Source organism: Myotis daubentonii, chromosome 2, assembly GCF_963259705.1.
Source record: "Myotis daubentonii chromosome 2, mMyoDau2.1, whole genome shotgun sequence".
In the NCBI taxonomy this organism is placed as follows: Eukaryota; Metazoa; Chordata; class Mammalia; order Chiroptera; family Vespertilionidae; genus Myotis; species Myotis daubentonii.
The window spans coordinates 109,219,878-109,244,124 of record NC_081841.1 but is presented as its reverse complement, the minus strand read 5'-3'; the positions used below and the strand labels follow the sequence as shown (position 1 = coordinate 109,244,124).

Below are 24,247 nucleotides of genomic sequence, written 5' to 3'. Positions count from 1 at the left end.
TTTGTGTTATGCCAGAAGAGAAATAGCAATTTTTGTTGTTAAGAAGAAATACTATGCTTCTGAAACTTTGTTTTTACTAATGAGGTAGGATAAGAAGAATATGGAGGACGGAGAAATTATTTATTACTTTGGTAAAAAGTCCATTGTTGTTACAAGCCTGTATTGTGAAGTAAGAATAGGCAGTGGAAATTTTCAGACTTCATATTTGCTTCAGAACAGTTGGTAGACTTTTTTTAAAAAAAATATATTTTATTGATTTTTTACAGAGAGGAAGGGAGAGAGAGAGTTAGAAACATCGATGAGAGAGAAACATCGATCAGCTGCCTCCTGCACATCCCCCACTGGGGAAGTGCCCGAAATCCAGGTACATGCCCTTGACCGGAATCGAACCTGGGACCTTTCAGTCCACAGGCCGACGCTCTATCCACTGAGCCAAACTGGTTTTGGCAGTTTGTAGATTTTTATATGACTCATTCAATTGTCTTTTTACTATCAGTCACCAGTACACATGATACCCTTACTGAAGGTGTTAGTAAGTGAACAAGAGCCCATTGCATATGTAAGAACACGTATATTTCCAAAGATGGCTTTTCCTCCTCTTGCTAAGAGGCATATACTTGTGATAATAGGTTTGTTGTCCAAGACAGAAGACTTAGTATGATTTTTCCAGTGACAGTCAGTAGCAGTATGCTATTAAGCTCTGTCCTGGCTCTCAGCCTGGTTTTGTTTGTCTTGGTTCATGCAACTATAGAGCATTTTATGTGTCTGGCTTCTCAGAAGATGGTGAGTTTTCCTAAATGGAAAATTTTAGAGGTAGATAGGATCGTTGTGGCTTGGATTTGATATAGTGAAAGAAAATCATTTTATTATAACTCCTGAGTCTTGAATTCGGTGAAAACATGGGAAGGTGAAGTAATTTTAGATGTTGATGACAAATTTTTAAAAATGCATAGGATTATTAAAAGGTTGAAAATAGCTCCGTATTGCTTCTTACTAGTAGAATTTTATTTATTTGGTTCTAAATAAATTATTCTGTTATAACATGTAAATTATCTGAGTTCATTGTTCATTTTAGAAAATGTGCAAGAAAATTCTTTATTTAAAAATCTGATTTAAATTTTGGTAAGAGATAGCTATTTAACTAGTATCAATCTGTTGTGACTCATATCTGTCCTAAAATCTGACAAGCATATAATATTTATAATAAATGATTAATTTACTAAATAATCACTTAACTTAGACTTCTCTTTCACTGATGACATTTTTAAAAAAATGTATTTTTATTGATTTCAGAAAGAGAGAGATGGAAACATCAATGATAAGAGAATCGTTGATCGGCTGCCTCCTGTCCGCCTCACATTGGGGACTGAGCCTGAAACCAGGGCGTGTGCCCCACTGGGAATCAAACCATGACCTTCTGGTTCATAGGTCCACACTCAGCCACTGAGCCACGTCAGTCAGACTCAGTGGTGGCATAAAAAAAGATACAGCCATATAATGTCCAGATATTATGACATGTCAAAGTAGTACTATAAACTAAAACTTCTGAAAGACTTGAAAAGGAAACTATTTTATTTAAAACTGTTGTTTTTAAAAGAAACTATTGCTGTATTGACAGTTTAAATCATTAAAAACATATTTTCTTAAGAATAGAAGCACTAGCTTTTGGTTTTTGGCTCAGAGGAGGCTTAGGTGCAACTTTCTTCAGTCGTCCCATATCTGGGTTCATCCGACACCATGCTGCTGAAGTTCGACTCCAAGGAGATCACTATATATCTGAGGTGCACTGGTGGGGAAGTTGGTGGCACATCTGCCTTCACCCCCAACATCAGCCTCTGATTGTTGATTACATTGCCAAAGCAACTGGTGATTGGAAGGGTCTGGAGATTACAGTGAAACTGACTATTCAGAACAGACAGGCCCAGATTGAGGTAGTACTTCTGCCTCTGCCTGATTATCAAATCCCCCAAAGAACCACAAAAAGCAGAAAGAAGTGAAAAAACATTAAACACAGTGAAAATATCACTTCTGATGATATTGTCAACATTGTCCAACCAATACAGCACTGATCTTTAGCTAGAGAACTTTCTGGATCCTTTAGAGAGATCCTGGGGACTGCAGTGTTGATGGCTGCCACCCTCATGACATCATAAATGACTTAAACAGTGGTGCAATGGAGTGCCCAGCTAGTTATGAACTACAAAGGAAATTATTTCTATTAAAGATCATTTGACAAACCCCCCGCCCCCCCCAAAAGAAGTCCTAGATTTCTGCATTTCAGTGGTAGTCTTCTTGTTTTATTTAATAATATTCTACATTAAGAATCACCTGGGGAAGTAGTGGTATTGTTACGCTAATTCTTTGGCTGTCTTTAAGTATTCTGTTCACATTGTAATATACTTTGAAATAGTTTTAAAATTGAAAAGTAATACCTGAACATTCATGGTAATCTTTCAGGTAACACAGAAGAGTTCTCTTAGTCTCCTGTTCAGAGGCAACTTCAACAGTTTCCCTGCACAATCTGCTAACTAAAATACATTTCTTGTTGGAATTGTATTGTTCTTAAAAGTTTTGTTCCATTCATTTTTTTTAAAAAATATATTTTATTGATTTTTTACAGAGAGAAAGGGAGAGGGATAGAGAGTTAGAAACATCGATCAGCTGCCTCCTGCACACCTCCCACTGGGGATGTGCCCGCAACCAGGGTACATGCCCTTGACTGGAATCGAACCTGGGACCCTTGAGTCCGCAGGCTGACGCTCTATCCACTGAGCCAAACCGGTTAGGGCTTGTTCCATTCATTTTAATACTGTTCTTTCATGTGTTTTTATGTTTAAATTTTTATTAAAATGCTTTTGGGGATAATTTTTTATTTTTTAGTATGGAGATATTATTTGTAATTAATTATATTGGGTAATTAATTATATTGTAATTATATTGGGCGTATCTTATACAGACTAGAATATGTGCATTTTTATTATTTATTTATAAAAATATTTTTTATAGATTTCAGAGAGGAAGGGGGAGGGAGAGATAGATAGAAACACCGGTGATGAGAGAGAATCATTGATCGGCTGCCTCCTGCACACCCCTACTGGGGATGGAGCCTGCAACCCGGGCATATGCCCTTGACCAGAATCAAACCCGGGACCCTTTAGACTGCAGGCCGATGCTCTATCCACTCAGCCAAACCAGCTAGGGCTGTGCATTTTTATTATGAGAACACTATTGGCCCGGTACACAAAATTCATGCATATTAAAAGGGAATTAATTAGAGGAAATATTTTTAATACTAGTTGCCCGGTGCACAAAATTCGTGCATGGGGGAGGGGGTGTTCCTCAGCCCTGCCTGCACCCTCTCCAATCTGGGACCCCTCGAAGGATGTCCTACTGCCAGTTTACAGGGATTGGGCCTAAACTGGCAGTTGGACATCCCTCTCACAACCCAGACTGCTGGCTCCTAACTACTCGCCTACCTGATTGCCCCTGACCACCCTGCCTGCCAGCCTGCTCGCCCCCAACTGCCCCCCGCAGCTGGCCTGCTTGCCCCCAAGTGCCCCCCCGCCAGACTGATCACCCCCAACTGCCCCCCCTGCTGGCCTGCTCGCCCCCACTTTCCCTCCCCACTGGCCTGCTCACCCCCATCTGCCGCCTTGCTGCCGCCCCCCCCCGCCCCCCGCTGTCCTGATCACCTCCAACTGACCCTCACTGATGGCCTGCTTGCCCCCAACTGGCCCCCCTGCTGGTCTGCTTCCCCCCAACGGCCCTGCCTCCCACCAGCCTGATCACTCTCAACTGCCCTCCCCTCTTGGCCTCTAACCGCCTCTACCTCGGCCCGCCACCATGGCTTTGTCCAGAAAAACGTCCGGAAGGTCTCCTGGAAGGTCTCCAAGTCTAATTAGCATATTACCCTTTTATTAGTATAGATAGAGGCCTGGTGCACAGGTGGGGGCCGGCTGATTTGCCTTGAAGGGTGTCCCAGATCAGGGTGGGGTTCCCTTGGGGCATGGGGCAGCCTGGGCGAGGGGCCTGTGGTGGTTTTTAGGCTGGCCACACCCCCATGGGGTAAGGGTCCCTGCTGGGACTGTGTGGCCAGCCTGGGTGAGGGGCTGAGGGCTGTTTTCAGGCTGGCCACAACCCTTTCAGGGTGGGGGTCCCCACTGGTGTACCTGGCCAGCCTCGGTGAGGGGTTGATGGCTGCTTGCAGGCTGGCCAAGCCCCCCAGTGGGGACCCTTACCCCATGGGGGTGTGGCCAGTCTGGGTGAGGAGCTGAGGGCCATTTTCAGGCTGCCCACAGCCCCTTCAGGGTGGGGGTCCCCGCTGGGAGGCGTGGCCAGCCTGGGTGAGGGGCTAATGGCTGTTTGCTGGCTGGCCACAGCCCCGGGCAACCCAGGCTCCCAGACCTTCCTTGAGTGGAGGCCACAGCGGCTGGAAGCAGTAGCTGGGATTTATTTATCTTCTATAATTGAATCTTTGTAGCCTTGAGCGAAGCCCACAGCCAGCCAGGGCAGGCGGGAAGCTTGGCTTCTTCCATCGCCAGGGGCAACCCAAGCCTGTTCGCTCCAGCTCTGTGGCTGCCGCCATCTTGGTTGGGTTTATTTGCATACTCGCTCCTGATTGGCTGGTGGGCGTGGCTTGTGAGTGTAGCAGAGGTGCGGTCAATTTGCATGTTTCTCTTTTATTAGATAAGACTAGGGGCCCGGTGCATGAAATTCTTGCACTGGGTGTGTGTGTGGGGGGAGTGTCCCTCAGCCCAGCCTGCCCCCTCTCGCATACTGGGAGCCCTCAGGCGTTGACCCCCATCACCCTCCAATCGCAGGATCGGCCCCTTGCCCAGGCCTGACGCCTCCGCCAGAGGTGTCAGGCCTGGGCAGGGGACCCCCAGACCCCTCCGATTGCTGGCTCTGCCCCTTGCCCAGGCCTGACGCCTCCGCCAGAGGAGTTGACCCTCATCACCCTCCGATCACCTGATCATTCCCTTGACCAGGCCTGAGGCCTTCGGCAGAGGTGTCAGGCCTGGGCAGGGCACCCCCAGCTCCCCGCGGTTGCAGGCTCCACCCCTGCCCAGGCCTAACGCCTCTGGCTGAGGCGTCCGGCCCGGGCAGCGGGGACCCTCAGCTGCAGCGGCCCCACGATCATGGGCTTCGCTTTAGGCCCAGGCAAGGGACCCCTAGCTCCTGGGACTGCCAGCTTCGACCGTGCCCAGTTCCCATCGCTGGCTCCACCCCAACTTCCTGCTATCACTGGCCAGGGCGGAAAAGGCACCTGATTCTCCGATCATGGCTGGGGGGCAGGGCAAAGGCGGCCCCGGGGCCGCCTTTGCCCTGCCCCCCAGCTCTTAGCTCCCCCCTGGGTTTCCGATCACTGTCAGTGGCAGGGGGCTTCTTCCTGCTTTCCCTTTCGCCTCCCTGCATTGTGCCTACATATGCAAATTAACCGCCATCTTGTTGGCAGTTAACTGCCAATCATAGTTGGCAGTTAATTTGCATATAGCCCTGATTAGCCAATGAAAAGGGTATCGCTGTACGCCAATTACCATTTTTCTCTTTTATTATTGTAGATTGCTATTTGCCCTTTCTCTATAATAGAAGTGTCAGAGATGAAGAAAAATTAGTAAAATGTATATGAAAATCTTCCTACTGTCAGAGTCGTGGGCACACTGCGGGACCCAGAGTCAAGTCCCCACCCACCTGCATGTACCTTGAATTTGTGCTAGACCAAGACCCAGCTGGCCCCACCCTCATTGGGTGTGATCCTGACCTAGCCAGCCCCACCCCCGTCAATCCCTGCTGGGCAGGGGGCACAGCCTCACGTTCCCCGTGGACCCTCAGATCTTCCGGCCTGGCACTGGGGTGGGGGGCGCGGCCTCAGGTCCCCCGTCAAGCCCCTCCTGGTGGGGGGTGTGGCCTGAGATCCCCCATCAAGCCCTGCTGGACGGGGGGCACAGCCTCAGGTCCCCCGCTCTGGCCCAGGACCACAGAGCCTCAGGTCCCTGCTGATCGCTCGTTAAGGCTCGTTACGGTTTGTTACGGGAACCCTTCCTCTACTGTGGGCATAGCCATCTTGTGACCGCATGATGGAGTGAGGGTCAATTTACATATTACCTCTTTATTCTATAGGATGATATTTTTAACACATTGTTTGTGGGAAACATATTTATACGTTTTACGTTGACTGGTAGTAGAGCGCGGGACACGTATTAATACGTTTTTTTATAGACTAGCGGTAGAATACGGGTAATGTATAAATACGTAAACTAAAGTTACCGTAATTTTACTGAACATTGCCATTTGTGCAAAAAATTAGCAAAAATGGCCCGCGCCACCTGTTAGCGGGCGATAAAAACTACCCGTAAACAATGTGTTAATGGCTCATAATAGGTTGGGTGATGGTTCTTCAAAGAAAATCAACATGACTCTTTGTGAGTGAGGTGCCTTACAAATGAGCTTTCTTGATGGAATGCAGACTTTGTGTCAGAGAAAACCCCTTCCAGGTTCTGAGCTGGAAAACAAAGCCACAGGTAGAAACATCTTGTGTTCAATCAGGGTGTTATGAGTGAAGATGATATCAATAACAGCCTTAGATGTCTAGTGGAAATATGAGATCATTTTAGAAAAGATTAGCACACTGAAAACAAAAACAGTATTTTTTAAAAAAATAGGTATTTTTATTGATTTCAGAGAGGAAGGGAGAGAAACATTAGTGATGAGAGAGAATCATTGATTGGCTGCCTCCTGCATGCCCCCTACTGGGGATCGAGCCCACAACCCAGGCATGTGCCCTTGACTAGAATTGAACCCAGGACCCTTTGGTCCGCAGGTTGACATTTTGTCTACTGAGCCGAACCAGCTAAGGCCCAAAACAGTATTCATTGGCTGATTTCTGTTTTGTTTTTTTTAAATTCACGCTGGCTTTATTGAGTTCCAATAGTTACCTTTTTTTGGAGTTGATTTCTTCCTACATCTCCACAAGGGGGCAGGTGAGGAACTGAGATGGACCTGATTTGAATCTTACTTTTATTCACCCATTGTGTGGAGTGATTTTTCAAAACCCAGCAATCTGACTCTCTTCTGAAACAAACTATCAGCTGTTCCCCTTTTCTTTGGACACAAAATAACATTAGAAATTTAAAAAGGGGTTTAAGCAGTAATATTTAAAAAAAATGGTTTCCAAAACATTGACACCTTTTAATGTTCTCTATAAATGATTTGGGGCTTAATAAAGTACAGCAGTTTTGAACTTACATCTAAGTTTTACAAGCTGTAGTTTTGGATAACTGTTGTTGCAATTTCTCATGCTATGATGAGAACGTAGCCTACTGGGTGTATTTCAGCTGGACACTTGATGAGCTATGGGATAGGCAATTACTGTCTTCCCCAGTTTTGAAAGACTTCAGTTATCATATCAGTGTCATTGAATAAGTTATATTCACAAAGTCTTGTAAATTTATTGTGGTGACTTATGTATGGCAAAGAAAGTATTTTTTTAGAAGTATGTTTGATATGGAGCACCTGAACACCTACAGACTGATTTTTAGTCTGTGGGATTTTAAAATGAGCATTGATAGAGTTTTATGTGATACAATTATTTATTTGTGTGGAATTGGTATTTGATTACTCTGGTGTGGGAGTTTTTCTTCTTTAATGCAATATAGGTTTGTTCTTGAATATATTTATTTTGGGGGAGATGGTATTTTTCCAAGTAGACATGTGAGAGTCACATTTTGTATATTGATTTCTCTCTTTTTGTATATATTTTGGCATCTGTTTTCCATTAGTGTTCTTCCTTCTGTCACCACTGTTAAGATCTGTGGTTATCAAAATTTCTGTATTCCTGACACTGTTATCTTACATTCCTATAGCATTCTTTTTTTCAGCACTTAATGCCTTTTATTCCTAAGCTTCATGCATGAATTATGTAGCATATGTGAAGAGGCTTAAACTGTTTCCATTACATTCTTTCTGGATGGCTCCTGTTATATTTCGGGTATATTTATACGTTAGACAAAGTAAGAATGTTATTGTTGTTGACCTTGACACCAGATAACTGGGCAGACATTATATAGCCATGTTTGAATCCTCACAAAATGTGCTGTTAAAGCCAACGGAGTCCTGGCGGGAGGCCCTTCTGGACAGCAGAGTCATGGAGCTTTTCTTTACAGTAAGTTTTACCTTTCCTCTCTGGTGGCAAAGGTCACAGAAGGGCCACTAAAGGAGTGTATGATTCTGTAGTTTTTTAGGTAAAAATGTACAGATCGCTTTTGTCCTCTAAAGTCTTCGCTTCTAATCAATGTTTCTACTCAAACAGAAATTACATAGAAATGTTCTTGATATTTTATAAAAGTATGTAGAATTATGAAGGGCTTATATCCTAGAACTGAAGTTCTCAAACTTTTTGGTTTCAGGACTCCTTTACACTCTTAGAAATTATTAAGGATTCAAAGAGCTTTTATATATGTGGGTTGTAACTATTAGCACATTGTGGACCAGTAGTTTTATTGTTAGCTTAACCCAGTGGTCAGATAAGTTTCTATTGAACAAGTACAAAAACCGTTTTACATAAATGTTAAAGGCATGCCTTAAAATTAAATACCCATTGCATTTTGAAGTTATTTATTACATGTTCTTACAAGCTAATATCTTTTTAAAGTATGATACTTTGTAAAACACTGTGTAATATGGATCGAGAATTCTCGTGATCCGTTTGCAATGTGTTAGTATTTACCATATTAAAAATTCAACTAAACTTTAAAACATAATTTATTCATTTTAAAATAGCAATACAAACCATGACATAATATTTTAATGAACAAGTAGCTGTACTTTTGTAAACAAAAAAAAAGTTTAGTAAGAAGAGTAGCATTGTACATTTTTTTGCAACTGTATCTAATGTTAGGTTTAATACAAGACAGCCGATCTTATATTTGCTTCTGTTTTCAGTTGGTCGCAGTATTACCATATATAACCTTAGGGTAGCTCCACTGTATACATGTGTGACAGTAAGGATGGAAAAGACAATTATCGTAGTACTGTAGGAAAACAGTTTTGTCCTTCGAGACAACCTAGCAGGGTCCTAGGAACCCTTAGAGATCCCTGGAGCACATTTTGAGAACTGCTCTTCTAGAGTAGTGTACTTTTTATGTACGAGTTATCAGTTGTGAGTGAAGTTAGGATTTTTGTATAGAACTTATTTTAACTATAACTTTAAATGGTGCTATTTCTTATTTGCTAAATATAATGAAGTAAGTAACATATTCCACGTTTGTCCACAACCACAATAAAACAGAAGCTGGGGGAAAATGTGTGTGTGTGTGTGTGTGTGTGTGTGTGTGTGTGTGTGTGTGTGTTTTGGAGGCTGAGTGCTCTTATAGCATGAGCATATTATTCAAACAGATCTAAGGACTAGGGTAAAGACCCAAATAAAGACCAATTAAAAAGAAAAAAAAGATTTTTGCTTAGTTCCAACCATTAATTATAACTTCTTGCCTCTTCATGTTTTAAAAATATTATGTACTAGTGTTACAACTATGTTCCCTTTTTTGGTTGAACCATTTAAAATATTGTATATATTTAAGAATCTCAAGAACAAGGTTACTCATCCCTGGGTGTATAAATTAGGTGTTTTCTGTGAAAGGTTCAGACTACGCATTAGCTTAACTTTTTTCTTTAAAGCAGAAATAATAACTAAAAACACTTGTCAGTATCAGAGACCATTGTAACTAAATTGAAAATTCTGTTGCCTTTCTCATCTGGCAGAAATTGTTTTGATATGGATCCAAGTTCAGATCTTGTGTTGCTCATTTGGCTGAAAGTAGACCCCACTCCAGCAGTTAATGAAAAGGTGGAAAACTTGCTGGTAGCCTGGAAATGGTGACTCTAAATCTGAACAGCTGTCTCCACAAACCAGACAGCTGCTCCTGTCAGCTGTGAAAGACCACATGCAGATAACTTTTGAATTTGAAAGTTAACCCTTTTTCATTTTGTTATTGTTTTTTTTGTGTGTGTGGTGGTGGTGGTGGTGGTCTTTTTGTTATTGTTGATCCTGATCCAAGGATATTTTTTTTTCATTGAATTTTAGAGAGAGTGGAAGGGAGGGGGGGAGAGAGAGACAGAAATATTGATGTGAGAGAGACACATCAATTGGGTGCCTCCCGTACGCTTCCCAACCGGGGCTGGGGATCGAGCCTGCAACCGAGGTATGTTACCTTGATCAGAATGAACCTGAGACCCTTCAGTGTGCGTGCCGATGCTCTAACCACTGAGAAAACGGGCTAGGGCTCACTTTTTTATTTCAACATCTTTGTGTTTGTGGCCTCTCACTTTCATTTAAGCAGTTTATAAGCAATTTACATTTTATTTGTTAGCGAAATGACGGTTGAAATTTTAAATTTCATTCAGTTTTTGTTAAATTTATTTTCTATTATAGGATTCATTACCTAATTGAAAGCAGTTTTCCATGAGATATCACTATTTCTTTATTAAGTAGATAAACATAAATATACTATGCATGGAATCAAGACTTGAAGTATGTTGATTATCTGAATTTAGGAATACTTTAAACCTAAAGTATTGATTTGCCCCTCCGAAGTTTATAGTCTTCTCAATTTTTCTCTCTTCCATAAGGTGTTGGAAAAACGAATCTCATTAATTCTTCCTCCTACCTTACTGTCAGGTTCTTTTTCATCTCGTTTAGGGTCTCTTCTTTCTCTGCTCTTCGCATAAATAGTAGTGTTCCTATGTCAGTTCTGAACTCTGCTGACTGCATACACTTTCCTCAGGCTGCCGCTTCCCCACATAGGACCTCAGACACCACTTCTACACTGCTGACTGACTCCTAGGTCTATATTCAGCACAAGCTGCTCCAGAGTCCAGGGCCTTGTAATCCTAGTGCTTACTGGAGGCTTGTGTTTGGAAGGCCCACAGACATCTCAGGGTCAGCATGTTCCATAGGAATCATCACCTCACTCACTGGCTCTCTCTGTTCCTTGTCTTCATCCTTATCCTGCTTCATAGTTTATTTACTTCTCTGGATTTTCTGCTAGACTTGGCTTTTCTTTATCCCTCTGCTTCTTTCCTATTTGGGCGATGAATTCAGTTTTAAATGTGTAGAGTGTAATTCAGATATAGTAGAACTCCTTTGTAATGCTGAAATTAGAAGAAGGCATGAACCTACTATATTATGTAAGAATATTGGTTTACAATGGGTTATATGTGGCTCATAGTTCAGAGAACAGTACAGGTAGGCTCTGAGGACAGTTTCTTATTTTTATTTTACTACATAGTCAATATTAGTTATTTCATTAAAGGTATTCTTTCTTTTGATTTGTCACTACTAGACCAGGAACAAGCAACCATTTAGCTCTCTGGGCTGAGAAGAAACCCACTGTTGAACTACATTGCATTGCATCCATTGATATGCATCCCCGGATATCATGTTTAATGTTAGATGCAAGGGCATGATGACAGAAAATCAGTTAGTTTTCAGACAAGGAACTTCCAAATGAGTTGTGTTCAAAACTGCATGAATTAGACAATGTGGGCATAGGAATTTGTATAGTTTACACATTTACTATATAAAACTTAAAATATAGAATATATTTTGAAAAACATTTACATTGTTCTAGACCAGGCATTGGCAAACTTTTTTGGTAAAGGCCCTTGTGAATATTAAACTGTGCAGACATGTGTTCTCTGAGGCAGCTTGCTTGTCGTATAGAAGTAGCTGTAGACAACACCCAAACAGACAAGTGTGGCAGTGTTCAAGTAAAACCGTTATGAACTTATGTAAAAATGTGGATTTTTATAATTTTTACATTTCTTAAAATATTCTTTGATTATTTCCCCTTCCTCCCCCATATAAAATGTCAAAATCACAGCCATACAAAATGGGCAGGAAGCTAGACTAGGCTTGCAGGCCATGGTTTGCCATCCAGTACTCTAGACCAAAGAGGGTAACATTTTAAAATATGCCAGTAGATCAGTTAACTTTGTGACTTTTTAGTATTTTAAGTTTCTTAGAACCTTAAGTTCAGGGATTAAATCTTAATGGAATCAGTGGTGAATAAGGATTTTTTTTAGTATTTGTTCACTGTGTCCCAGCACTTTACCAGTGAATACTTAAGAGAAATGTTCTGACTTCAAATAATTATTATGGTTTGCAGAGTCAAAGTGAGCATAACCTAAACCAAAAAGAGAATAAATGTTTAAAATTATGCTACATTCAGAAAGCAAAGAGATTTATGTAGGAAAAGAAAGGCCGAAGAAGTTAGATGCTTATGGAAAGTAGAAAATGGTCACAAATTCTTTACTGTTTTCCTTGGCAATTTTAATTAGGTGAGCTCACAGAAATGAAGCATCTTTATTTTATTTTTTTAAATTTATATATAATTGATTTCAGAGAAGAAGGGAAGGGGGAGAGAGGTAGCAGTATCAGTGATGAGAGAGTCATTGATTGGCTGCCTCCTGTACACTACTCACTGGGGATGTTCCCCAGGCATGTGGCCTTGACCGGAATGGAGCAGGCCGACAATCTATCCACTGGGCTAACCTGGCTAGGCAAAATGAAGCATCTTTAAAATTTGAGAATATTAGTAACATTGTAAAAGTAGGGAGCAATATAGGAACACTATATGTATACTGGGTGTTTCACATCTACATTGTATCATTGAAATAAAATCTAGATGAGGTTTAAGGTGGATTTAAATATAATTTAAATACAATTTTTATTTTTAAATATTTTAGCATATATTATTGATGTAGGGTAAAATGAGATTGAAACAAATTTTAAGCAATCTACAGAGTTATTGGGAGAATGCTTTATGTTCGTTGAATGAATGAATGTCTAGGAATTGAGTGGTATATTGGTTTTCTTCATGTGCAACTGTTTACTTCCACTAAAGCAGCATCTGTATACTCTTGATTGAACTTGTCTGCTAACTTTAGTAAGGAGCTGTAGCAAGGCATAGCTAGCATAATACAGATGACTGTCGTTGCTGTTTTTAGAAGAAGCAGTATGTCTGACTGGCTAGCATCTGTTTCTCTCTTTGTCATAGCATGCTGGAGACAATTCAATGTTCAAAATGTAGGTAGCCCTCAGTTAAAATTAATTGATATGTTTGAAATCATGGACTATAATGTAAAGTGGACTGAGGGACATTCTCAAATTTAGCTTAATTCAGGGATTAATTTTCTAGAAATAACCAGCTATTGTGAAGTTTTCGCTTACCTCATTCAGCATGATAGACATGTGACCCTTACAAAAGAAGAATTTATTTTTATGGATTAGCAATTCTTTCTAACAGGTACATCGAAAAATCAGAGAAGATTCGGATATGGCACAAGATTCTCTGCAGTGCCTCGCCCAGTTAGCTTCTTTGCACGGACCTGTCTTCCCCGATGAAGGAGCACAGGTTGACTACCTAGCACACTTCATTGAGGGTTTACTGAGTACTATCAATGGGTAGGTATACTTGCCCTTTGTCACCAAAAAAGGAACTTTCATGTTTGTCTATATGCTTAACAGTGGTGGAACAAAAGCTAGTGATTTTTTTTCCACTTTGTATATTTTGAATTATATGGTAATTTGAAATTAATACAGAGACATGCCTTTAAAAATGAATGAATAGGTGAAAAGTTTTGCATGTTTGGAAATGAGTTATTGTAATTTGTCTTCCACCACCAGTAACATTTGTTACCTGATTTGTAGAATTGAAATAGAAGATTCTGAAGCTGTGGGGATCTCCAGCATTATCAGCAACCTGATAACTGTGTTCCCTCGAAACGTCTTAACTGCCATTCCAAGTGAGCTTTTCTCGTCCTTTGTGAACTGCCTCACACACCTCACTTGTTCTTTTGGGCGTAGTGCTGCTTTGGAAGAAGTGGTAAGTGACCATTCTGAATTAATGGTGTCTGTTGTTCACAAGGAAATTTGCTGTGCCTTTGAGACATTTCTCATGACAAGTAGTAATTTTAAGTGAGTGCGAGCTGTTGTTAAAATTGCCCCCCTTTTTTTGTTTTTATGTGCAAATTACTTGGTAATTTGTGTTTAGAAACATGATTTTTTTTTAAATGTTGTGGATTAAAATCACTTTAGTAGATTAAATGTATTGGTCTCAAGATTTAACTTTATGATAATTTAGTACCTGAATGTAGGAAATGGAATGAAACGTTTATACTAAGAATTATGTTGAAGTTCTATTTTACAATAAGAGCTTTTATGTTTAAATAGTGCTGCTAACTTTGTGGTAGACTTGTAGTTGTGATTATGTATAACTTTATATATTTATTGAGAATTTTAAAAATTTAGCCTTAAGGAAATTATGTAAATATTATTTGGTTCAAATAATTATAACCTGCTTATTTTGATTAGACTGTGCTCTTTAATTTTTTAATTTTGCTAAAGTTTAATAGCATATCTTGATAACATTTAAAATGAAGACAAGTAACAGCCACTGAAGATGTTTTTTGGTAAAAATTTTCAAATGTGTATTTTCCAAATTTTGTATTTAATTTGGAAAACATGTACCAGAACTCCTTGAAACACAACTACATTTGTAACAGCTATAGTTAATATCCACATTAATCATGGGAAATCATTGTGCCTTTTTCCCCCCTAAAAGTAGTTATTAAATTATAGAATCTAATTATTCTCTTAATGAATCAAAATGTGGATCTTTTTCAAAGATTGTAGGGGTTAAAAGAGTATAGGTATCTGTTAGAATTTCATGCTAAATCTTAACTGAGTTCTTTTGTTGGGAGCCTGGGAGTGTGTTTTTTCTTATCCCTTAGAAGTTCAGAGGATAAAGGACTCTGGAGTGGTTATGCTTATGTGGCTGGGCATCAGTAGTTTGATGAGGAAAGGAACCAGGTCAGGCAGACATTTGTATGTTGGGAAAAATGTAGGTAGTAGAGGAATTGAAGCTTAAAGGCATCGTATGTGATTTTCTCAGGGGGAACAATTATGTCTGAAGTATGGACATACGGGGACATTTTAAGTATTTAAGCTTTGTTGAGATCCCTTTCAGATTATCACAGATTCTGAGTCAGTCAGATTTCATTTAACACAGTTTTGTTGTACTTTGTCCCCTCCCCCCTCCCCCCATTTGTATGTTTTCTAAACCAGATCGATTAGGCAGCATGTCCACCTCATATTTAGAAACACAGCTACCTTTTGGTTTCTATTTGTGGTTAAGGATGTTTCTAAATGTTTTATAGAAGAATTGCTGGAAGATACAGAACATTCTTGGTTTGCAGAGTTTTAAGTTTAGAGTTTATTTATTTTGACCAGGAGACAGACAACTTGGCAATGGTTTTTCTCTCAAGGTCTCACTCAGAAATATTAGAATACAGAAACCCTAGACACACTTCCCGAGAAGTGTGCTTGTTTTACAAGAAGGTGTGCTCTAGTTATGATATACCTGATAGGTTTCACTGAAGAAAAGTGTTACTTCTTTTCATCATTTCTCTTCGCTGATCTGTTTATGACACTTAAAAATGTTTTAAACAATAATTTGTTACCTGTTAAAAAAGGTAGAGGGAAAAGGTATGTGTAAAGTTTGCTTGATTTATACTAGCCAATTTGGCAAGGTTGGTGAAGTTTGGCTGGGGTCGGAAGCCACCCCACAGGGTGAACTGCCAGAACACTGAAGGCATTCTCATTAGTGTCATCTCATCCTTCCACTGATTGCATTGTGGCTACTATATGCTGGTCCAAGGACTGGATAGGTGCAGCAGACATCGAAGTACTTGTACCAAAGTGGAGCTTCTGAGACAAAGTTTCCCTGAGTGATTGTGGTGCCAACACATAATACAGAGTTGAGCCAAGGTGGAAGATGTGTGAAGGAATGATCTTTTAAGTTAAAATAGGAAGATTGCCCTCTCCGATTGAGTCAGTGGGTAGAGCGTCAGCCTGGGGACTGAAGGGTCCGGATTCGATTCCGGTCAAGGGCACATACCGCAGTCGCAGGCTCCTCCCCGGCCCGGGCCCAGGTCATGGCTTGTGCAGGAGGCAACCTATCGATGTGTTTCTCTCACATTGATGTTTCTCTCTGTCTCTCCCTCTCTCTTCCACTCTCTCTAAAAATCAATTGAAAAAATATCCTTGAGTGAGGATTAAAAAATAATAATAAAATAAAATAGAAAAATTGAGGGATATTAAAAAACTGTTTTGGGAGTCAGCGTGAAACAGAAAGAGTATGAACTTTGGAGGGAGACAGTACCTCATGAGCCAAGTAATCAATCCTGGGCAAATTGCTTACCCTTTATGAGCATGTTTCCTAGTCAATATAGTTGGAATGATAACTTCTGCTATTTTATGAAGTGGATTAACTATATGAAGGTGCCTGTATGTGTGTATAATAAAATGTGGATTAATAATAATAAATTTTGAGTGCCTGTATTATTTGTACTGTCTTACCAAGTAAGACTAACTTGCAAACCAATAATTTTAATACTAGTTTTCTTTATTATTTTAATTTTGTGAGATTTTTTTCTGATTTTCTTTTTTTATATATCAAAGGAACTTCTTTTCCCAATAGGGAGACATTCAGCACATACACTTGTCTTATTGTGATATTTTTTTAATAACTACTTTTATTTAATATATATGTATATTTATTGATTTCAGAGAGGAAAGGGGAGAGCGATAGAAACATTAGTGATGAGAGAGAATCGTCAATTGGCTGCCTCCTGCACACCCTACACTGGTGATCGAGCCTGCAACCTGTGCATATGCCCGCCTGCGGCCTGGTTCATACCAGCGGGGGGATTGTATCTCTTTAGAAATTTCAAGTGTCTGATCTTGATTGTGTTACTGTAGCAAGGGGGGGAAAAAGCATCTTAAGGGGAGGAAAAATTCTTTTTTTTTAATGGAACAAGTTCATTTTATTTTTTCAATTGATCTTAGAGAGAGGAAGGGAGGAAGGAACGGAGAGAGAAAGCAAAACATTGATCTGAGGGAGAAACATTGATCAGTTGCCTCCCACATGCACCCTGATGGGGGTCCAACCCACAACAAACCGAGCCACACCAGCCAGGGCTGAAGAAAAATTCTTGATGTTTGTATGCGTTCATGAAGTACATCCTTGCTCAGTGGCTTTAGCCTGTTTGTAAAGAGATTGTGACAAACCCTCACATTGTAGTTACCTGAAACTGTGCTCAAAAGAGCAATTCTAGCCTTTAACCACGTTGTCCTTGACTGTTAAAATTTCTTGCTATTACTTGTGACTCCCTGAAGCCAAGGACTTTTGCAAACCCCTCACCCCCCCATAAAGTTATTGTCTGTTGCCAAACTGAAGAGTTAAGAATGTTTGTGGGGCCGTAACCGGTTTGGCTCAGTGGATAGAGCGTCGGCCTGCGTACTGAAAGGTCCCAGGTTCAATTCCGGTCAAGGGCATGTACCTTGGTTGTGGACACGTCCCCAGTGGGAGGTGTGCAGGAGGCAGCTGATCGATGTTTCTCTCTCATCAATGTTTCTAGCTCTCTATCTCTCTCCCTTCCTCTCTGTAAAAAAATCAATAAAATATATATTAAAAAAAAAAAAAGAATGTTTGTGGGGATGAAACTATTGACTTAAAAATCCTAACAAAATAATTGTTCATATTTCTACAAACACATGCACTTTAAATCAGTAAAATTTGAAGCTAATATGACTCAAACTCAGTACTCTGGTTTCTTGATTTCTTTTGTCAGTAGATAATTTTAAGCTCAGCCCCCATTAGGTTCCTCAGACAGAAGCCATGGTAACTGGTTGAGTTCATTCAGAAACAGCCATCATGCTGCTTAAAAAATGAAATATATGTGTGTTTGGTGTGTGGAGTGGGTACATAAGGGAGGTGGTTGTAGATACATTTTATAAAGGAAGAACTTTATACTTAAGTTTAGTGCATTTGTAGCCCATTCTCAAGACCATCAGGACAAGGTAGTAAAGAAAAAAATACTTGAAGGAGAAACCAAGATGGCGGCATAGGTAAACACCGGAGATTGCTGCCTCGCACAACCACTTCAAAAATACAACTAAAAGACAGAACGGACATCACCCAGAACCACAGGAAGGCTGGCTGAGTGGAAATTCTACAACTAGAAGGAAAGAGAAAAGCATACCGAGACTCAGAGGAGGTGCGGTGCGGAAGTAAAATACTAAGATTCGGAGGTGCATGCGGAGTGGGCTGGCGGCTGAGGGCGCGGTTGTCTGTTTCAATCGGGAGGGAGTCTCAGGCTCTGAGCTCCAGTTCCGGGCAAGTCTCTGGGGACCCAGACTCAAACGGGAGAAGCGGGACTGTCTGGCATCCGTCGGAACTCGAGGGCAGCTTTCTCTCCGAGGTACTTGCAGCAATTGCTGGGACACTGAGAAGCAGAGCCCCTGAAGACAGGACTGAGAGCAGCCATAACTGCTCGCTCGCTCAGCCTGCCCTGTTGATACCCTGGGACCCGCCCCGCCCAAGCCTTGCACAGAGGAATTTGCTGAATAGCCTCAGGCAGAGGCTAGATTAGCACCTCCCTAGAGATCAGAACAGAAGTTCTCCCACTGCAGACACAGCTGATTCTCACAGCCACTTGGCCTGGAGGTCAAATCCCCCCCAGTGTTACCTACAACAATCAAGGTTTAACTACAATAAGACTGTGCACAAAGACCACAAGGGGGTGCACCAAGAAAGCATAAAAAATGCGGAGACAAAGAAACAGGACACAAATGACAGAAATGGAGGAAAGCAAACTGCTGGATATAGAGTTCAAAACCACATGTTTAAGGTGTTTCAAGAACTGTTTAGAAGCCGCCGATAAATTTAGTAAGGCCCTCAAAAGGACTGGTGAGACCGCCGATAAATGTAGTGAGATCCTCAAGAAATCTAGTGAGACCCTCAATGTTGTGATAAAGGACCAACTAGAAATTAAGCATACACTGACTGAAATAAAGAATATTATATAGACTTCCAACAGCAGACCAGAGGATCGCAAGAATCAAGTCAAAGATTTGAAATACGAAGAAGCAAAAAACACCCAACCAGAAAAACAAAATGAAAAAAGAATCCAAAAATACAAAGATAGTGTAAGGAGCCTCTGGGACAGCTTCAAGCTTACCAACATCTGAATTATAGGGGTGCCAGAAGAAGAGAGAGAGCAAGATATTGAAAACCTATTTGAAGAAATAATGATAGAAAACTTCCCCTACCTGGTGAAAGAAATAGACTTACAAGTCCAGGAAGCGCAGAGAACCCCATACAAAAGGAATCCAAAGAGGACCACACCAAGACACATCATAATTAAAATGCCAAGAGCAAAAGACAAAGAGAGAATCTTAAAAGCAGCAAGAGAAAGAAACTCAGTTACCTACAAGGGAGTACCCATACGACTGTCAGCTGATTTCTCAACAGAAACTTTTCAGGCCAGAAGGGAGTGGCAAGAAATATTCAAAGTGATGAATACCAAGAACCTACAACCAAGATTACTTTATCCAGCAAAGCTATCATTCAGAATTGAAGGTCAGATAAAGAGCTTCACAGATAAGGAAAAGCTAAAGGAGTTCATCACCACCAAACCAGTATTATATGAAATGCTGAAAGGTATCCTTTAAGAAGAGGAAGAAGAAGAAAAAGGTAAAGATACAAATTATGAACAACAAATATGTATCTATCAACAAGTGAATCTAAGAATCAAGTGAATAAACAATCTGATGAACAGAATGAACTGGTGATTATAATAGAATCAGGGGCATAGAAAGGGAATCGACTGACTATTCTTGGGGGGAAAGGGGTGTGGGGGATGCGGGAAGAGACTGGACAAAAATCGCGCACCTATGAGTGAGGACAGTGGGTGTGGAGTAAGGGCGGAGGCTGGGGTGGGAACTGGGTGGAGGGGAGTTTTGAGGGGGGAAAAAAGAGGAACAGATGTACTAATCTGAACAATAAAGATTTAATTAAAAAAAAAGAAAAAAACTTGATGAACTTGTTAGAAGTTCATTCTAGAGTGTGATGCCTCATGACAGCATTTAAGGTTCAGCATTCTTAATTCAGTACTAGTTTCTAGAGCTCCATGGACAGTTACTTTGTGGAGAAGAGATGTGGTCAAAGGAGTTCATTGAGGCCAAATTACAAACTGTGAGTGGGAAGCAAACCTGAGTGATATTTCAGTGATAAGAGGGAAAGCAGTAGTTGACTTTTTGGAATGGTGACGTCAGTACAATGAACCTTAGCTCATTAGAGGATGGGACTGTTTGGGAAGCCACGCTGCACGCCCACCCAGCAGTTCTGATGATACTATGAGAGCAAGACACAGTCTAGCTAGGGGTGTGCAAACTTTTTGACTCGAGGCGCACAATGGGTTCTTAAACTGGACTGGAGGGCCGGAACAAAAGCATGGATGGAGTGTTTGTGTGAACTAATATAAATTCAAAGTAAACATCATTACATAAAAGGGTACGGTCTTTTTTTTTGTTTTGTTTTATTCATTTTAGTTTTATTCATTTCAAACGGGCCGGATCCGGCCTGTGGGCCGTAGTTTGCCCACGGCTGGCCATCCCATTTATAGGCATTCACTCCCTCTGCTTGAAAGATCAAAGAATTGACTGAGATGCTGGATTATTTGTTTAAACCTGGCATTTACAGTGGTCTTCTTTTTAATACGAACAGTAATTTTAGCTCTATTAGGATATTTGGAAGACAATTTATTATTGCATCTTAAATATAGATTCTCATTGAAAGAAGGCTTTAAAAATAATTTTAGTGTTTTATTTAAATTCTGATTGGTTTATAATTTTACCAATGCTGACTTGTCAGTTCTTACTTTTTCAATTTGCTGCACCAGTCCTAGCACAGAATCAGTGTTTAAGTGTTACAGACTTCTGGCACATGAAGAGAATAGTGGATTTAGAATAAAGCCAATTTACTAACATAACTATTGTTCCATATGGCATTAGAAACATAACCAGATGTAATGGGTTAGGGGTTCAAAAGAAACACTTCAATGAAGTAGAGAACGGGATCTTTCTACCCACGTATGCCAGGGGAATTCCTGAGATATCACTCCAGTGGGAGTGCTGCTGATTAACTCCTTCCATAAATATGTCCTGAATATCTACCATGTGCCTGGCATGGTGCTTAATTCATATGTATTCTTTAGTATTAAGAATTTGGGAATTTGTTATGCATTTCCAAAAGGAAGAAAGTATGTTAATCTAGGAATGCATCATTTAAAAAACTTGTCAATCACAACTCGAACTCATGGTGTTTTTTGTGGGGTATATTTTTAAGTAATCTATCTATAGGACTCATTGAACAGCTGCACTGTTTGTCCACTAAATCAATTTCTCCTGGGGGATTTCAGAAGCCAGGAATACTGTCAGCTGCACAGGTACTTTGAAGTTTAAATAAAAATCATGAGAGAAGGAATTAATTTTATTTTGTATTTGACATTCAAAGACTTTTAAATTCTTTCTTAAAATGGAGAGTTTTACTTATGTTATTACTGTTATATTTCCCCAAATTGCCATATTTGCCTTAAATGATACTGCTACCCTAGGGAAAGAATCTCAGTACTTACACAGATGAATAACAGCATGCACCAGTACAGCTCTTATAGTCTCCATTCCTGCGTTATCCTGTCTTGTGAAAGTTTTGCTCTGTGCATTACATGTGTTATTTGACCTGTCATTGAGATTTGGGTGTTGTGCCAATGCCTGTAAATGCTTAACTGGCTGTGAAATGTTTCATTTATATAAAGGAAAAACTTTATATAAAAATTCTAAGAATAATAAAATGAGCAACTGTGTACCAACCATCCAGATTAAGAAATAGTATATTGGTAAAACCTGGAGTGTTTAACCCCTTCTGTTACACTCAGCACATTTTTTGTTGCATAAGCTATTTCTGCCAAATGATTTTTTTCATCGTGTTTGCAAATGAACGCTGTCAGTAAACTTTCTGCCAGTGTTCTTGGCACTTTTTTCCCATTCTCTGTGAGCTCTGTTGTGTTTTCATTCCCAAATCCTTGTGAAGAGCAGTATGGCAGCAGTAACCTCCAGCTGGAAATGAGAATACAAAGTCTAAGGTCATGGAACTTCTTTTTTTTTTTTCAGTTGATCAGCAGTCTATCCAGGTTCTCTAGCCAGGATCTCCAGCCAAGTTCTCTCATGGAACTTCTTAAAGGTGGTTATTCTTTAGAATAAACTCTACCATGTGAGAATTAATCACCCATTCCCATCTTACTGCCCTTTTTTTATGTCTGTGACTCAAAGCTTTTAAAAACTAAGTCATGTAATTTATGTTTATATAAGAAGACATTACTAATGATCAAAGATAGAGCTTTCCAATTTCATAGAAAAGATTGGAAGTTGTTATGTTGGTTATTTGATAGTTGTAGAGAAACATCTAATGGGGGATGGCTTATACCAAAAACCTGCTAGTAACTGTAGTACTGTAGTGGATAGGAATACTTTTGGAGTTTGCAGCATAGCAATTGGATTTAGACCTACTCTACTTGAGATTTATCTTCTATACAAGACTTACTTTGTACATTTCTGCAGTATCTGATATTAGGTATACACGCACACTATATTTTTTACAGCAGTTTTGGATCCACAGCAAAACTGAGGAAAACACAGAATTCCCTTATATCCCTGCCAACACAGTTTTATAAAATCAACATCTCCCACCAGATAGTACAGTTATTAAAGTTGAAGAATCAACCTTAACATGTCCATATTACTCAGAGTCCACAGTTCACACTAGGGCTCACTCTTGGTGTTGCACATTCTTTGGGTTGAACAAATGTAGAATGTTATGTATTCACCATTATAGTATCTCACACAGAGTAGTTTCACTACCTAAAAATCCTGTGCTCTGCCTATTTATCCTCCTACTTCACCCCCTGGCAACCACAGATATTTTTATTGTCTCAATATATTTTTTTATTTTCCAGAATGTTATATAGCTGGAATCAAACAGTGTTTTTGGATTCGGTTTCTGAAATTTAAAAAAGTGGAGCAATTTACATACTGAAAGTTTTTTTCCAAAGCTTTGTTTGGCAGCATCTTCATAAATACAATTAATGCCTTTTTATATATTTACATCAGACAAAGGCAGACTTTTTTTTTTAATGGCTGAAGAGCTTTAGATTCACCCCTATACACTTCCAAGTTAATTATGGGCATTGAATGTAAGTGCTGATATCATATTTAATCACCTTCCCCACGCTTCAGTCCCAAATGGAGTAAAGTGGGGTCAAGTAGTCTCATAAGCTCTAAGCCCGTTTCCAAAGCCTTTCTGGCAGCAGGCCTATCAATACTTAGGGCATGAGCACATAGTGTCTACTTGGGACTCCTCCATCATCACTGTGCACGTGCTCAGGCTTGGCTGCTGGGTGTTGGCCAGGGTGGCCATGGAGCAGGGCCAAGATTTATGAAAAAGCACACGGTTAGGTTTCAGTTCACCATGATTAGACTGAAAGCTCTAGTTGCCAATTGTCATTAACTACATTACTCACACTTTGCCTGATGAATTACTTGTATTGGTGTTCAAAAGGAGCCAGTGGCCTCTTTAGCAGTTTTTAGTTCTTATTTTAAATTACCATCCAATGAATAGGCTCTTACATTCTCTTGAGGTCTTCTCTTTTGTCTTATATCAGGGCTTTATGGGAGGGATTGTTGAACTCTCTGACAACAAAAAGGCTTTTATATTTTGTACTTTTCTGAATATGAATAAGTAAATTATAATACCATGCATGATGTATATACTGAAGAACAATGAAGGTGGTTTTTGGAAAATGCCCTGCTTCTTCCTTGAGACATTGGAGGTCAGAGATGCTACCCCCTAAGTTCCTCTTAAGATGGGTTACCAGTCTGTTTATTTTGGCAAGAGAAACTGTTAAGACTTAACAAATGATATCTGCAAAGCACATGCTTGTGAAGTATATAAACAGGCCACAGATGTTTCTGTGGGAAGAAACGATCTTATTCATCTTCATATTCCACATGCTTAGCTCTTAGCATTCAATAACTGTTAGTTCATTAATAAAACCACCTTCTGCTGCTGCTAATAACAAATTGAGCATTGTGTTGGCCTTTTTTCACATTGTGTTTGATCATTATCTTTCTTTAGTCCTCAAAACCATCATAGGTGATTTTATTACGTCGTATTTGATACAGACATAAAATAAAGCACATAGTTTCTGAAACATAATAAATTGACCATGAGTGAATCCACACCCCAGTGCAAGAATATTACCGGTACCACAGTTGATGGTACTAGTGAGTCCC

At 40.1% G+C, this 24,247-nt stretch overlaps 1 protein-coding gene across 11 annotated transcripts in view; it reads left to right on the top strand.

Annotated features, from left to right (window-relative positions):
• Positions 1–24,247, top strand: part of XPO4 (exportin 4) — a 160,008-nt gene that overhangs the window by 81,957 nt on the left and 53,804 nt on the right. For 8 of the 11 annotated variants that reach the window (XR_009451303.1, XR_009451304.1, XM_059684194.1 and 5 more), the window contains 3 exons: positions 8,049–8,161; positions 13,302–13,459; positions 13,682–13,880. Coding sequence is in view for 9 of the 11 variants with exons in the window: in XM_059684194.1 (XP_059540177.1) it covers positions 8,049–8,161; positions 13,302–13,459; positions 13,682–13,880 (470 nt within the window). In the remaining 2 variants the exon portion in view is untranslated. The remainder of the gene's footprint in view (positions 1–8,048; positions 8,162–13,301; positions 13,460–13,681; positions 13,881–24,247) is intronic. The other 3 variants (XM_059684195.1, XM_059684190.1, XM_059684193.1) reach the window with 2 other exon arrangements.